At 39.7% G+C, this 17,438-nt stretch overlaps 2 protein-coding genes across 2 annotated transcripts in view; both read right to left on the bottom strand.

The window, feature by feature from the left end:
- LOC124712265 (retinol-binding protein pinta-like) overlaps positions 1–17,438 on the bottom strand; it is a 65,762-nt gene that overhangs the window by 19,326 nt on the left and 28,998 nt on the right. Inside the window, exon 4 of the mRNA XM_047242560.1 lies at positions 2,228–2,338. Coding sequence (XP_047098516.1) covers positions 2,228–2,338 — 111 coding nt within the window. The remainder of the gene's footprint in view (positions 1–2,227; positions 2,339–17,438) is intronic.
- On the bottom strand, positions 14,764–17,105 carry LOC124711655. Its single transcript, XM_047241843.1, has 2 exons — positions 15,057–17,105; positions 14,764–14,824 (listed from the first exon to the last, which is right to left on the bottom strand). The coding sequence occupies exon 1, from the start codon at positions 16,823–16,825 to the stop codon at positions 15,071–15,073; it is 1,755 nt and encodes a 584-aa protein (XP_047097799.1). The 5' UTR covers positions 16,826–17,105; the 3' UTR covers positions 14,764–14,824; positions 15,057–15,070.

Raw genomic sequence — 17,438 nt, 5'->3', positions numbered from 1 at the left:
GATTTTAACTAAATGAGGGTTGTGAATTTTCAGGCTTCCCTGGTGATGGGTATGTTGCAAATATACTTCCGAAGTGTACAAAGTTATCTGGCGGCAAACCTAAGAAGTGTATAAATTAAAAATAATAAAAATAAAACTTTTTGGGAAAGACATACAGTGTCTAGAATATCCTTTGAAAATAATTTATTAGAAGTTAAACATGATCAGCCTGTGGTGAAACACCTCCATTTAATGGCTTCAGCTGATATTATTGTAGTAGATGAAATAGGACAGGCTAGAGATGCGTTAGGTAGAAACATTAAATCAAGAGAATCATTTATTTTGCCAGAAGAATAGGAAACTCAGTTAGAGGATATAAACGTGTGTTGTCAGATAAATCAGGAAAAATAAGGAGTATATATGTAAAGGACTATAAGAAAGGTGATATGCTATTTTTTAGCCATACCTGGTACTAATGAATCTTTGATCTGCAATGAGAGGTAAAATACAAAAGATGTTTGATTAAGACGTACATGAGTGTAGTATTAGTGTCCTCAACAATCTGTTGTTAGTTGCTAAGAAACCTGCAGGAGATATTAATTTACTCTTGGATGCACAAACTCTCAGTAAACAGATGGAAACTGAATGGGATGGACCTGTGAGTATAGATGAGTTCTTATCAAGATTTGAGGAAGCTGAATTGCTTAGTTTTTTAAATTTAAAGGTTGGGTATTGACAAGTCCCATTACACAAAGAATCAAGACCATGCATGGCCTTATTATTTGGAGGTAATCTTACCAATGTAAGGTACTACAACTCATTTCTAACATTTGAATTGTAGCTTTCATTCGTGCTCTAGATAAATCACTAAGATAGGAATTAGTGCAAGAACTAACAATTTATTTTCACGATTCATTATTAGTTTCTAAAACTTGGAAAGACCAGTGTAAATTACTCACATGAACGCTAAGCTGATGAGACGAAAAGGGAAATTTTCAAAGTCACATTTTGGGAGGCAAAAGGTAAAGTTTTTAGGTAATATTATGGGAATTAAACAAGTAAAAAAACCGATCAAGAAAGAACACAAACCTTAGAAGAATGTATAATATTGTGTACGTTTTTAAATTTTGTTGGCTTCTTCAGAAGATTCATAAAGATCTAAACAATGAATGATTCGGGTTTACTGATTTTACTAAAACCCAGACTACCTGAACCTGGGATGCATTTGAATATGGCTCATGTTTTGGGATACTCCAAGGAGAATGGGTTTCAGATAAAGCTGAGCGTAGAGCCATAGCTTTCGCTAGTCGAAGTCTTAGTAAGCACGAGTTGAATTATTCATCTACTTAGAAAGAATAGTTATCCATTATTTAGAGTTTACAGAAATTCGAGACGTTAACATGGGGCTCAAAAATAGTGATAGGTACACACCATAAGACTTTGGCTTTGTTAATTGAGAGTAGATTGTGACGTGGTAGGTCTCGGCTTGAGCGAGCTATAGAATAAAGAGCACCATGACAATAAAGATGACATTACAGTAAACAAGAGAGATTCGTAATCTTTCGAATAGATGTTAGCATTCTGTGGGTCTATCTAGAGTTGTCAGTTTGGCATTTCGCACTGAAGTTATTGCGGTGTTCCCTCTAAAGAGACGATGATGTGAAGAATCATTGTATTTGAGAATAGGAATACACGTCAAATTAATTTGAGAAGTGCCGTAATTATTTTAGAAATTATATATTTTGCCGTACTCTTGACTTCCAAAGTCTACTGCAGACTTTGGTAACGAAGCCCCGAGACTGACAGCCATGAGGAAATAACAAGGTGAGCAAATTAACAGTCTGAAATTATAGCTGGTTGACGAACTAGCCATCAAAAACCAGAGGGAACGCCGTACCTTGCGCTTCCTGTATTTCATCGCTGCTGCCTTCTTGATTCCAAAGCATGTGTTACAGGCAACTTTTTTCTATGTCTACAAGGACTAGAAACGAAAGCAGGTTTAATTAAATTTGTGTATTATAGTTATCCTCTCAGAGGACGAAATACATTTACAGCAGTGAGTAGTACTGAAGGACCTGATGAGATTGTTTGTTCTGTGAGCACATTTTCCAACTGAACGCTCTGGTGTACAACGAAGTAACATTTCACTTGATTCTTCTCCACAAGACAGTCTATAGAGCTCATTGAAGGTATTGCCGATTCATATAGTAAATTGCAAACAACACGTCATACAAATTGTAGTACCTACCCTTTTCTTCATCTTCTCTTTAAGAAAACTCTCGAAAAATGAGAATATTTTCTCGACACCTGGATGGCTGTTGATAGCGTGGAAGGCCTTAGGTCGTAGCGGATATGCTTCCTGTAACAAGAGAAAACAAAGAAGTTTCAGCACATGGAGCCGAATCTAAATATCTCTTGTTAAGGTGTCCGCATGTTTAAATTTGAGAACTCAAGAAACCTTTACTATTCGGCTTCACATATACTGTCTTCCAACATATCCTGCAGGAAGAGTTGCAATTTCCATGCACTAATATTTAAATTATATCCAAGGACATTAGTTTTGAATCTCATGAGTTGTCGATGTGCTCTGGCCTCGTATTACACCGAAATGGAATGGATTATCAGTAGATAGACACAGAGGAACGTGATCGTGTTGAGACGCTGTAGGCAGATGGAAAGTCGTGTAGCGGTTCCCGTGAACCGCTCAGACATAAAGGTGAGACTGTGTTTAAGGCATGGATGCCAAGGCGCCAAACATAGAACTAGAATGGGTACTAGGTGTAGACTGTAGCCTCTGACGACAGGAACGCCCAACGATTACAGATGAAATACTAACCCTGAGTAGATACAGATTTTTCTGGACAGATATGTAAATTATTTGACTTTAAACAGTATAAAATTTTGGAGCAACCTTTCAAGTGACAGCACCTATCAACGTGTAAGAACCAGGATCAAACCCTTGTAATGTGAAGCACTGGAAAGGCGTTGTCTGAACATCATGAGGAGAGCTAAGGAGCCGCTTTGTGCCAAATATTAGTGGCTGCGAAAAAAGGAATGCAGGACGTTACACTCCATTAGCACTGTCCCATGACTCCCTGGTCCAGAGACAGGGGGAATCAGATTTTATGCCAGATCATCTTTCAGATTATTGCACTATAGGAACGACAATGTTAGTGACGGGCAAAATTTAAAATTATGACGTCATTTTTCTTTATAATTTGTGTGTCGAAAAACATACCACCACGTGTCATTAATATTCTAATGATAGACGACAAACAACATCTCCATGGGTCCTGCATGATTGTGCAATAAAATAACCAGTTGCAGAGCTGGTCAGACGGGGTTCTTAGGGCTGAGAAATGAATTCTTCATTGCAGCAACGAAAATAGTTTATTAGCTGTATTAAAGTACTAGTGTGGAGAATCTGAAGACCTTTTCGGAGAGACCATCTAAAGAGGTGGAAGAAATGCTGGCTTTAACAAAAATTATTTTACCTCCTAAGTATTTTAAATTCATGGATTGTTTTTATTCACAACAAGCTCTCCATTTGCCTCTTGCGTAGAAAATATTTTTATGGCCAACTTTGAGCTAGAATTAATGACAAAATGCCCTCAGCATGCTAGAAGATTAATTTCATTGAGTAGATATGTTTACGATGATTCCATATTATATGGCTCTGAGCTCTATGGGACTTAACATCTGAGGGCATCAGTTCCCTAGAACTTAGAACTACTTAAACCTAACTAACCTAAGGACTTCGCACACATCCATGCCCGAGGCAGGATTCGAACCTGCGACCGTAGTAGCAACGCAGTTCCGGACTCAAGCGCCTTGAACCGCACGGCCTGTTGAAAGGGACCAGTTCCTTAGGATATAAATAGTTTAAACCATAAGATACAGTTCAATGGGCAGTGCGTCGAGACTGACATTTTACCGTTTTTGGGACCTCCAAGAGACGATAAAAAGTGAAAATATAGGCTTCAATGTTTAGCGAAAGGCAGCCACGACAGATTTTGCTATAGACAGGCAGTCGTATCACCCACTGCAATATAAATCCGCAGTATTGTGGGCCATGTTAAAGTGCCTCTTACGAGCTAAGCTCAAGTGGCTGAATATTAGGTTAAACAGTGTACAGCAAATCAGAACGGTTAAGATCCAGAATTTGTTAGCACAATTAATAGAAGTATATTGAAAAAGAAAAATCTTTCTTCCAATTTGGATTAGAGGCAGATTTGGTTGTTGTAGTAGTATAGTATTACTAGCTTTATTCATCTGTAGATCTCTTTTTACAATGATGTATGTCATGTCAGAGTATTTACAAGTTTAGATCAATTTAAAATAAGCTAATTCGTATACACATATATTTGCAGACTTCCAGTTAGAGAGAATCATTAGATTTACTCCTGGTATACGCTACTTTTTTAAAAATAACTTATTAAATAATGTAATGCCACACTGTTCGCTCATATCTCACTATCAGCCATTGCACACCCTATTCACACATCGTTTCACAACACTTCACTCACTACACACACACACACACACACACACACACACACACACACACACACTGGTGATCTCTAGGCCATTTTCTGTACCACAACTTCCCATTTGCTATCCTCAAACGCTGAGTCAGCATCACTCCATAATGAGTGAGATGTTGAGCTCAGAAAGAGAAAGAGGTGTTAGTATTGTGCTATGTATAGCTGGTGGGTAAGTATTTCTAGAAAGGAAAAAGAAAGGGAAAAACATAAAGTGAAGTTCTTATGTGGAATGTTGGATGTTTTATAATAATAATTATTATTGTTATTTATTTATATAACTTTTTTATCAAACCCCTACTCTGTTTATTCTAAGTAACCCTACAATGTATAAAACGTATTGCATAACAGGTACTTTTTAGCTGTCTTTTTAAATATGTGTATTTTTTCAATTTCTTTGATCTCTTTTGATAATTTATTGTACAGTTTTATTCCTTGGAAGAAAATGCGGTTTTGAGTTTTATGTTTATTTTTTCTTGGTAAATGTAAGTTGAGTCTATCTCTTGTTGCATCGTCATGGACAGAGCTGTTTGTGCAGTCATTACCAATGTTATTTCTGATGTGTACAACTGACTGATAAATGTATTCACATGGAGCAGTTAAAACCTCCAGTGTTTTGAGCAGATCCTTACAATGAGTTCGACCAGTATTTTTGGTTATGATTCTTATGGCTCTTTTCTGGAGTTTGAAAATTGTGTTCATATTTTGTGTGTTTGTTCGCTAAAAAAAGAATGCCATAGCTAAGAACTGAGCGTACATATGAATAATATGTAACTAAAAGACACTGCATGTTACACACTGATGACAGGATTCTAAGGGCATAACATGCTGATGACATTCTGTTTGCAAGTACCTTTGTGTGTTCACACCACTTCAGCTGAGAAGCAATATTCATTCCCAGAAATTTTGCATTTGTTACGCAGTCTATAGAGGTGCCATCTACATTTAATTTAACGTTGTCATTTTTCCTCTTCAAACTGAAACTCATGGAATTAGTTTTCTTTATGTTCAATGTCACTTTATTGCTTATTGATCAATCATAAACTTCCTTGAGAGTTACATTTGCTTCTTCGGCAAGGAGTTCTCTTGTTTTCTCAGTGACTATAATATTGCTATCATCACTCCGTATTCAGGCCACGAGTGGCCGACCGAGACCATCCGACCGCCGTGTCATATTCCGAGGGGGATGCGGATAGGAGGGGCGTGGGGTCAGCACACCGCTCTCCCGGTCGTTATGATGGTATTCTTGACCGAAGCCGCTATTATTCGGTCTAGTAGCTCCTCAATTGGCATCACGAGGCTGAGTGCACCCCGAAAAATGGCAACAGTACATGGCGGATGCATGGACACCCATCCAAGTACCAGCCACGCCCAACAACGCTTAACTTAGGTGATCTCACGGGAGCCGGTGTACCAACTGCGGCTAGACAGTTGCCCAATATTGCTGACATCAGCGAAGAAAATTTTTTCACCATGAGTAACACTATCCGGAAAGTCATTGATGTATATCAGGAATAGTACTGGGCCTAATATGCTACCTTGCGGAACTCCTATGTTAATGTATTTTGATTCTGATAAGTGTTTTACTTAACGTTTAGATCTATTTGAAGTGTGTGTTATCTCTGCTCTTTATACCCTATCTGTTAGGTATGATCGAAACCAGTCATTAGCTACCACTCTTATTCCTAATGCTTCTAATTTATTTAATTGAATCTTGTGGTCGACTGTATCAAACGCCTTAGAAAGATATAAAATTATGCCTGTGGCACACTCATCCTTATCAAGAGCATCAAGTACAATTTTTGTGACTTCTACTATGGCTGACTCCATATTTTTGCCACTTCGGAAACCAAACAGTGATTCGCTTAAAAAATTGCATTTATTCAGGTAATTCACTAATCTGTCTTTCATAACTGCTTCTATTATTTTTGAGAATGCTGACAGCAGGGAAATGGGCCGGTAATTTTCTATGTCTCCTGCATTACGTTTCTTAAGCAAAGGAACAACTCTTGCCTGTTTTAATTGCTCTGCAAGTGTCCCTGATGTGAAGGATTCATTTATTACATTTGTTAAGGGGTCTCGTATAATCCCTACACATTGTTTCAGTACACAGATTGGTACTTCATCTAAGCCTACTGACTTTTTATTTTTTAGTTTTTGAACGCCTATACCAGCCGAGCAGACAAAGAAACGCTCTATTTTTTTGTAGATTCCCATATCCGAGTGCAATGTCCGAAAAAAATGGTAGACGTATGAGATCTAAAAACATTATTCCAGCTATTTCACATTTTCGGATCCAAGCAGAAAGCCCTGGCACAAGGATAAAGTTGTGGTAAACAAAGATAATGAAGCGAGTTTATAGGTCGTTACATGCAGTGACTGCAAACCGCTAGGTCATTTCGAATAAGATTTCAGGAACCCCTTAACTTAAATAGCCCACGATCTGCATTATCAGCGCACTTACACGAATAGGGTCACAGCATCACAAGCACCGCAGGAAATTTAAATTTCTTCAAAGTTTGAACATATTAGAGGAACTAGGAAGTTTTAAACATAAAAATGAAAACGCACAGTTCACGTTGAATAATTAAAGAACCATAGCATTCTGGCTAATGTTGATTGCTTGTATGATTAGGTGTTAGTACGTAATAAAATACTCTATTATTCTCGCTTGTAAAGATAGCGACTCAGCACTTGTAGTCATGACTATATGATGTCACACCCTGCACAAGGATAGCTTCCGTTCCCTCAGCCAGCTAGTCGCTCTTTGTTGTTTTGCCTTGCCCTGCACGGTGTTCCCCTACTGTCATACTGGTAAGACGCTGCCACCTGATACTTTCCACATAGTAATTTGCACAGTGCCAAGACTAATCAGGTTAGCAGTGACAATTTTTTATCGCCAATCTGGCCCCTTTTTAAAAACTTTTAGCTTGCGTTCACTAAAAAATATTTTCTCTTTTCTTTTTAGATGCAGGCAAATTTTAAAGAGTGGAGCACATTTTCTTCACCTTTCGCTCGCTATGGTATTGAAAATATTCTCTGGCCGGCCGAAGTGGCCGTGCGGTTAAAGGCGCTGCAGTCTGGAACCGCAAGACCGCTACGGTCGCAGGTTCGAATCCTGCCTCGGGCATGGATGTTTGTGATGTCCTTAGGTTAGTTAGGTTTAACTAGTTCTAAGTTCTAGGGGACTAATGACCTCAGCAGTTGAGTCCCATAGTGCTCAGAGCCATTTGAACCATTTGATATTCTCTGAATGGTATATTTGGGCTAGGAGCGATGGGTATGTCATGCCTATGATGTTTTAACGTTGTGAGTATATTCTAGACATTTTTTACTAATTATAATATCCACTGTACTTTGCTTTTTACTGTGTAGGTTGCACCTGATGATGCGGCTTTAAGCCGTGATACCCTGTGTTTTAATAAACAACAATTTTGCCAGTTGTTAGTGGAGTTCTTCCTAACATCAATAAGCATCGTCCGATTTACTGTCAGCAAGCTGAGACATGACATCATGACACTGGTAGTTGGCAGTAGTATGTCTGTCCATTGTGCACGCTAAGAATTCTCCTCGTCAATAACTGGATAAATCAAAGTAATGAAAGAAGGGACTAAGCAAGTGTAAGCACAAAGAGCTGTACAGAGAATTTTATTTGAGTAATCGCGTTACAAACGGCTTCGTGAACCGAGCAGCGAATCACGAGTTATTCAAGTTTCAATTCAGCTGACTGACTGAGCTCCACCATTGTAGCAGGGTAGGACGGTGGTGGCCGTAAAAACACAAGTCCCCTTGACACGGACGCACCTAAGGCTTTGGAGAAGTTTCGAATGCCGTCAGATGGCTACGAACTGACAGAGATGGTGCGCACTTAGCAGCAGCGGACACCCCTTCATTACGACAAGGTGAAAGATACGAAAGTGTCGTAGAAGGACAGAGGAAAAGGACATAAAGAACGCTGCTGGGGCCTGGAATGGTCGGATATGATGCGACAGGCAGCTCCACAGTTATTGCGCAGTAAGCTTTGTTTTTGCACATGGTCTTTGTAAATCAAACGTAACGTAATACTTTGGTTTATGCTAAATTCACAGGCTTAGTCGATGCAATAAAATGCACAGATCTTATGCCATTCATGAGTCGATTAACACAATTCATGTAGGTGAGCTGGGTGCTTTGGCTATTCCAGTGTCTACTGTGCCAGTGTTGTGACTAAATCGTTGCCGACGACCACTTTGTTGCTACAGGGAGAGTATTCTGTAAATGTGGGTAGTTGAGAAGGTGTCAGCATTTCCTCAACTATCCTGGTAATATAGTAGCAAGACCCGTGTGGCATGTTTAATAATAATAACAATGCCAGCGTTTCTTAAACTATCCTGGCGGTATAGTAGGAAGACCCACGTGGTAATTTTATTAACAGTAATAATAATTCTGGAAAACATAGTAGAAGTGTGGCAGATTCATGTTGTCCATTGATATGCAAGTAACCTTCTGCTGTGTATCGGTAGTGTTGGCGTGAAAGTAAGACGTTACGTTTGCGTGAGCTCTGCTAGTGCTGATGGAAACATTTGCAACTTTGTGCAACGGCTGTAACAAATGTACTTACGCAAAGTGGGGAGACGCTGGACCTCTACAGAAACTGAAGCTTTTACCAAACCTCTCTGTGACCCATTTATGAATGTACCAACTTCCACAGAGTGATATTGTTGCAGTGTATTCGTTGTCTTGTTCGTATGCTGGAGTGGAACATGCTGGTAGCTGAACTGCAGGTAGAATTTATGACAAATTTTGACAGCTGGAGAATGTGTGGTTGGGCAGGTGCGCTGGCGTTCGATCAACTCCACCTGTGTGCCGGCCAGCCTCGATGTGGTTTATAGGCAGCTTCCTACATTCGGCTACGTGAAATATGGTGCTGGTACCCACATCCGGCCTCAGTTACACGATTCGTAATTATTTGTTGGACGTTCTCACACTTTCACACTATAATCTGTCGAAAATTATTTTAGGATTGACAGCGAGGACGGAAGTGATAGGGGAGGAAGCCCAAGCAGCAAGGATGGGACACTTTCTGCCAATATCACAGTACCTGCAGTTCCAGGAAATCCCCGAGGTTGCCAAACCTTTATGCCACACGAAAGAACTTCCTAATTGCAGTGGGCTTCAGTTGCAGCCAGTTTCCTGTCCAGTTTGATAGTTGCGCCCTGTGACTTTCTGTGTGTTCGTCTTTACAGTTGAAGGATATACTCTGTGGTGTTTGTGGTGTGATACGGAATGATGTCAGGGGAAAGTTTGTCGAAATTTATAAGTGGAACAGTTCGACGTCATTATCTTCGACAGGGGATTGCCATACGATGGCAGACAAGAGAATGACAATGCCTTCCAGCTAAAGGGGGGGGGGGGGGCACATTTATTCTTCTTCATGCAGGCACCTCGCAAGGTTTTCTCCTGCTTTTAAACTAAAGAAAACAAGACGTTATCACAAAAAAATGAACCACGTTACATTTGTTGACAAGGCATCTACCACGGCAAAAAGGGTAGAATGACTATAGCATCATAACGTCGATGTAAGTGATGAGCCTATGGAAAAAAATATCTCTCCATAATCGACGAACGGACTAAGAAGAAGAAGGCATGTAGTCGTTAGGCTACCACCCACCTTACCACTGCCATTTCAACCCAGCAGAGTTAATATAGGCCCAAATTAAAGTTTAGGTTTCCAGGAACAATAATAACTTTAACCTATCTGCTGTGGGAGCATTCACAAGAGAAACTGCCAGGAACAGCGCCGCTGAAGATTGGAAGAAAGTCGTCAAACATACGATTAGCAACGTGGAAAGAGCATAGCACACTGAATCTCCTTAGAAAAATTCCATGGAGGGGATGATAATTTTATCAAATGACAACAGTGACAGTGAGACTTCAAGAATCCATCTTAGGGACTAGAGTGAAATCAGTGGAGACTTTTTCATTATAACCGTAGAAATGGAGCACAGGCGGATTTAACAACGGTTGGCGTGAGCAGTTTACGTCTGTGATTACCGACGTAACAAAATTATATCGCCGTAAGTTTTGAAATTGAAATAAGAAGGCATTAATAGCAGCTAATTCTAAATTTCATCTCAGGAATTCAGCACGCAGAGGGGTCCAAAAAATGTAGACACTATTTGACAGCCAGCATTAATGGAACAAAATAACATGCTGTTTAAATTCTTGCACGGGGGAAAGGTTATTTTATGTGTTAAAAATTTCTCCTCTTAGCAAATAAAACAACGTCGATGCCACTGAACTGTTGACCGAACTATTGCTGTCAGTGTTTCTGGTGTGATAGCCGTACAGGACACCTTGATGGTTCTCGTAGCTCGTCCAGAGTAGCTGCCTTCTTTTGATTAACTTCATTTTTCAAAACTCCTCATAGGTAGAAGTCAAGAGTGTAAAGTATGGAGAACATGTTGGATACTCAACAGCTCCTCTTCGATCTATCCATCGTCCAGGTAGATTTTCATCTAAGCAGGCTCTGACACCTGGTAGTGAGGCGGTGCGCCATTTTGTTGTAATCAAAATCTTTCGTTTCCAAAAACCTCTCGGATGGCAGGTAAAATCGATGTTCGCAGCATATGAAGATACACCTCGCCAGCTGCGGTACCTTCAAAGAAGAATGGGCCAGTCAAACCGCGAGATGACAGATCACACAACACGTTAACCACCTGGTAGATTAAGATGTTTTGTCTACGTGAACGTGAGGATTTTCAGGAGGTTTACAGTACCGTTCAGTTTGAACTGCACCCCATCAGACCAGATAACGATCACTGCAAACCGTTCACCCTCGCAAAGCATGCCTTCAAATCACCCTCAGTACTCCATACTACTATTCTGGTCGTTCTTGTTCATAGTGGGCAGCAATTTTGGTCTGTTTACTTTCCACTTTGTAGCATTCAGAATTCGTCTGAGGCATGATCGGCTTACCCCGCATTCAAGTGCACCCTGCTTCACAAATTTCTGAAGTGACTTGCTAAAATGTTGCAACACAGCAGTACTGGAAACAGGACTTGATGAAGTTTTTGGTCGACCAGACCTTTCCTTATGAAGATCCTGAACAGTATCTTCGGTTTCGAATTTGTCTCGAATACGATAAATTGTGGTGCGTGTTGGTGTATAAGATCAGTGGACTTGCGTTCTTAAACGACAATATTACATCATTCCTGCACTGTCATCTGCTGGAAAACGCGCACCAAGTCCTATTGAGAAAATACGGTCTACACTACCGTCAAAAATTGCAACCGTATGTCACTCTGCTCCAAAAATATTTACCGTCAAAGAGTGCCTACATTTTTATGGACCCCTCTGTACATCACACACAATTATTATTACTATAAAAATATTGTTGTTATAAAAACATTACTATTTACAACATAACTGGTGTACCCTGGAGGCCCTGTTATTCTTTTCGCTTTTGTTCGTTCTAAACAGTAGACGTTTGCCTACTTAAGATGCGTTTTCCCACCGCGATAAAAACACTTGATCTTATTTTTTTGCTGTGTTGTGTTAGAATCAAGTAGGCAGATCAGAAAAATTAATAACAGTTTCGTTCGAAACCTACAGCGATCTGTTTCTCGTGTCGAAACTGTACGGGGGCACGTTTAGTAGTTGACACGCGAACGGTTATTTGTGCATCATATTTAGCTCAAATTATCTCCGAAAGAGATATGGTTTCGAACATATGAAAATATGATCTATCCTTACGATTTAATTCACAGAATGTATTCACCTGCCTTCAATAACAAAAAAGTTTTTCGCATGCCGAAAATTCGGTAACGTCATGAGAAAATGTACTTTCGTATACTGCCTTTATATCGTCTTAATAATTTGTTGACACAGGTAAAACTAAAATCAAAACATTGTGCGACTCTTCCAGAACACATTTACGCAGTTTCCATATTTATAAAGCGAATAATTTGCCTTTCCACGAGTTGAATGAAATGTTCCGTGCGAGACGTGGCAACTCTGCTCCGCGCCTCCACGTGCTCCTGGCGAAGTGTCAATCCTAAAGTAATTTTGGATAGACTTTACTCGGAGACTGATAGGATTCAGAAATTGCATCCCGTGAAAGAAAAGATGCGAACAAAAAGGACATTCGGTCACTCTCTACCACTAACATTGCTAAATCCAGGGTAGCATGCTGACACCATGAAGATATCTAATAATGCCAGGAAAAACAAGAAGGAAAGTATAATCGAATGAAAGGCCTGATGTTTTAAAATTTTGGCATCGAATTAGTTAGTGCCTGTGGATAAGTAACCCACAGATTTCCAAAGGAGGCTGCTCCTTCCCAGACAATTTGTATCACTGACTTCAATGAATTTCAAGCACGTTTGCCAACGAAACAGCTAGCTTGCAACTGTTTAATGAACGTTAAGTACGTCTGGTGCATTTTTAGACTGGCAGTACTTAGTTCGTTTATCATTCCTCTGAAAAGGGGAAAAGGGGTTTTTGATACGTTTAGTCATCTCTGCACAGCTGAGTTTATTCCTACTCTGCCTACTAATTTGCGTATGAGTGAAAGGGTGAAAATATTCTGAAAATCCCCCAGTAAGGTCAGAGCTGATAGATGATGTGGATTTATACGCTTGGCGCCAAAGAAACTGGTATAAGCATGCGTATTAAAATACAGAGATATGTAAACAGGCAGAATTCGGCGCTTATAAGACAACAAGTGTCTGGCGCAGTTGTTAGATCGGCTACTGCTGCTAGAATGGCAGCATATCAACATTTAAGTGAGTTCGAACATGGTGTTATAGTCGGCGCACGAGCGATGAGATACAGCATCTCCGAGGTAGCGATGAAGTGGGGACTTTTCCGTACGACCATTTCACGAGTGTAAGTGTCAGCGTGCAAAACATGCAGAGGAAAATCATTGATATGGGCTTTCGGAGTCGAAGGCCCACTTGCGTACCTTTGATGACCGGACGACACACAGATTTACTCCTCGCCTGTCGATGACTGGAAACATGTTGCCTGGTCGGACGAGCCTCGTTTCAAATTGTATAGAGCGGATGGACGTGTACAGGTGTGGAGACAACTTGATGAATCCATGACACTGCATGTCAGCTGTTCAAGCTGGTGGAAGCTCTGTAGGGGTGTGGGGCTTTTGCAGGTGGAGTGATATAGGACGCCTGATACGTCTGAATACGACTCTGACAAGCGTGCATTCTGGTAATCTGCTTCTTCCACTGTGCCCCGTAAGTTCTGGACTCCTGTGTTAGCTCTCCATTAGGAAAGGGACGAAGGTATTGGCGTTGCTTAAGTTAACATCGAAAGATGGTTAATTGTGTTTATTTGAGTCACGGTGGCAAGGTAAGAATTTTGCATTCGTTTATTTGCATACTTTCGCATAATTTCGTATGCTTTGCGTGAGCTTGAAATGATACCCTTTGTTCCGACAGTAAAGCAAACGGATTGTGTATTTTTGCCTTGTGTGTGTCTTTAACATATCGGATGATAAAGAGGTGTCATCTATGGATAATACGCATGTTGATATGTGAGCAATACTTTCCGAATATCTTGAGCTGCTTGTCTCGTTGGGTGTTGCAGGTCCATTAAATTCACACACGCTCGAAAGTTAGTTGCTCAAATTGTATACCATAAAGCATGGAGCCGGACAAATACTTTCTATGTTTTCCCATTTCTGAATTTACTGGGGCTAGAGTACATCTTGTCCACCAACGTACCTCATACTTACTCCGGCGTCGCTATTGTTAAATGGTGTCACTCAAATTGCAGATAATAAGCACAGAGCCCAAAGAAGGCTCAGTTTACCTTGGACTGCCCATTTTTGAATCTACTGGAGGTGACGTAAATTTGGGACTTAGCAACCACGTGCCTTGGATCTCACCACTTCAAATCTGTGTGTCCAATCACTTTGTAAGACATGTCATCCCGACTACGTATTTGCGTGAAAAAAAATTTTCAGTCACTCACTTAAGGGGGGACGTACACGAAACTGCAGTAATTTTAAAAGTATTTTATAAAACTCTAATTTTTTAAGATAATCAATCCAAATTTGGTACAGTTATTAAGAAATGTTATGCGCATATGAACCTAAATTTTCATTTTTATTGACCTTTTACATCTTTAATTATTAACAATTAATTTTTTTTCAACAATGTAATTACAAATGTTCCTTTTTTGAGAAAACTGTGAGAGCAATGTTAATGAATTTTTGTACACACTTTCATACCAAATAATTACAAAACTCTGTGGAGCAGAATTTTTATATCTTCTTTTGTTCAGTTTTTACGGGTCTCCCAATTTCCCTGAAAAATAATATATCAAATTTAAGGAATATTTTCTACCATAAATACCTTACTATTTTATTAAATGAAAATTCCTTCCACAGAATTTTTCACTATAGTACTGACTAGTCATATACCAAATTTCACTTCTCTACCTTTTGTGGTTTTTGAGAAAAAGGTACATAAAGTTATAAAAATGTAAGTTACGGGAAAACTGAATCAATGATTTGATAGTGTTTGTATTAGGTCTTACCGTCTCTGTGTGAACTAGTGCAAGCCATATGCATACTCCTCTTCATCTGCAAGCAGTCTCTTCTTTGCTTGTCTTCTTTGGTTAACCTGCTGTTCAATTTTATTGGCTGTAATATCAGCCGCAGCAACTCTTTTGTCATCGATGTCCTTCAATATTGAATAGGTGAAAGCTCCTGGATGAAATCCTAGCCTCTGTAGAGTTTTTATTCTTCCAAGATTACCATTGTTAAAAACTAAACAAGCATCATATGCAGCAATTTCAACAATAATTGTTGAAACAAATGTTGTTTTTGGGCAACGTTTCCAAATCAGTGAGTTGTAACTTTCATTAGGGTTTTGTGTCTTTCCATGCACACACTTTCGTAGGAGGTCTGGCTCTGCTAAACACCTAAATGTTGGTTTTATAGCACTTAAAACAGCCACAGGTAAACTGTGCTTGTGTGAATAGTTCATGCCATCACGCTCAGCCTGCTTGAATTTGCACCACGATATGTCACACAAATTATGTACAGGTTTGTCATCTGTGGATAGTTTATGAAAATAAATAGACCACACAGCCTTCTGCATGTTATTCAAATTTCCACTGTTGTCCCTTATTGCCTTGCCATAGTACACTTGTAAAGAATGAATTTCTTTGTCTGTGAGTCTGTTGGGACCACCTAAAAGTTTTCCATCCTCAAGTTTCCTGCCCTTCAATTCACGTTTCAATTTTAAAAGTCTGCCTCCCATTCGTTTTTGCACATGTCCAACACATTCCAACTTTTCTATAGCACAATGGGGACCATAAGGTTCACTTTCCAAAACAGTTTTGAAGGAGCTGGAGTCACCATCACCAAGGTATTTTGTGTATCTAACACCGTACTTTTCCACACTTCGATGGAACATAAGTTTCATAGCTGCAGGTTCCATTCCACCACTAGAACCAGAATAATTTCTACAGCACACTTTCTTGTGTTCAACCTGCCACTTATTTTCTTCCACTTCACCAGCTCTCTTTCCGAGTACACAGCTATAGCAATATTTGCTCATTACCTGAACGTCAAGAATTTTTCCAGTATCAACACTAATGACAGATGATACTCCATACAGTGATGTATGTCCACGCTTCATCCACGTTCCATCACATGACACACACAAATCGGTGTCTGGCGTGTTATCTGCTTCTGTCTTTAGTTCACTATTCATCTTCACAGCTTCCTTTGCAGAGGACTTCAAGTTTTCTTCCACTTCCTCTTGAAGAGCACTTAGCAGTGTTTTATTTCCAGTGGTGTACCTAGCACTTGGTTGTGGCATGTTCATGATCCCACAAAACAGTCTGGTACCTTCCCTGCCTATGCCCAAACATCTCATGCCATATATTAAACGCATATTTGCTTCATATATCCGGTTACTTGATGCCGAAGTTCTAAAAGCAGTGTCTGAATGACAGCTTTCACAAGTAAGATGCAACATACACACTATTCCAATTCTGTTTTCTTCGTCATATAATCTCAAACTTTTTGCACCACAGTCAGCACATACACAAGCAGATGATATAATATCAGATAGTATTTTCAAATCAATAAGCCTAAAACCACTAGTAGCTTGAGTGTCTGAGCCACAATCATCAAGTGATTGACAGCTGTCAATTTTCCTTCTCGAAGCACTCGCTTTCTTGGTTGAAGTATCGTTTCCATTTGTTATTATGGGGCTGGTTTTCAAGTTGTCTTTACTACATCGAGAAGCTTGACACTTTCTAACCTTTTTAAACACCTTACTAGAACGCGGCATGCTGCAAAATATAATAACAAGTCTACTTACAACTTTCGTAAAAATGTATTCCAAACAAACACTCGTAAACAAACGCTATAAATCAAAGAATATAAAACCAGCGGCAGAGATATTATTCCACAGCCTTCTTGATGTAGTACACAAACGTTCCCTGCATTGTGACTGCACAAAACTGGAAAAAAACGCAGTATAAATAGATATACGAGAGGATGAAGACCAAGATGGGGGGGCGTCGCCCTGTGCAAGCTATTACAAATTATTATTTTTTTCCCCCTTAGAAGCGGAATTGGAACGTAATATTTGGTAATTGAAATTTCAATACCATGTAGTAAATGAAGAGCCAATAAAATTTTTTTCACAAATTTGGTCATTTTCATGTACGTCCCCCCTTAAGTATGATAGTTCACCAGGCCTGATGTCCATCCCTGACATCATTGATTGCTCTCTGGTCGTTAGGAAACAGTAAATTGGGGCGTAAATGTTGTCATGGCTCTGTATGTGTTCTTGTGATCTGAGGTCGCCTCGTACTCCCTATTACCTAAAGCCACGCTGTGATAATTTAAGTGTCCTCTAATGTTTTACCAATTAGCCTTATTCAAGAGCTTATTAAGGG

This window comes from Schistocerca piceifrons, chromosome 8 (genome assembly GCF_021461385.2).
Source record: "Schistocerca piceifrons isolate TAMUIC-IGC-003096 chromosome 8, iqSchPice1.1, whole genome shotgun sequence".
Classification (NCBI taxonomy): domain Eukaryota; kingdom Metazoa; phylum Arthropoda; class Insecta; order Orthoptera; family Acrididae; genus Schistocerca; species Schistocerca piceifrons.
Note: the sequence above shows the minus strand (reverse complement) of the source record. Positions and strands in the feature narration are given on the sequence as shown.

Bases quoted from the DNA above. Each gene is read 5' to 3' on its own strand.
- LOC124711655 (XM_047241843.1), bottom strand. From the start codon at position 16,825: ATGCCGCGTTCTAGTAAGGTGTTTAAAAAGGTTAGAAAGTGTCAAGCT.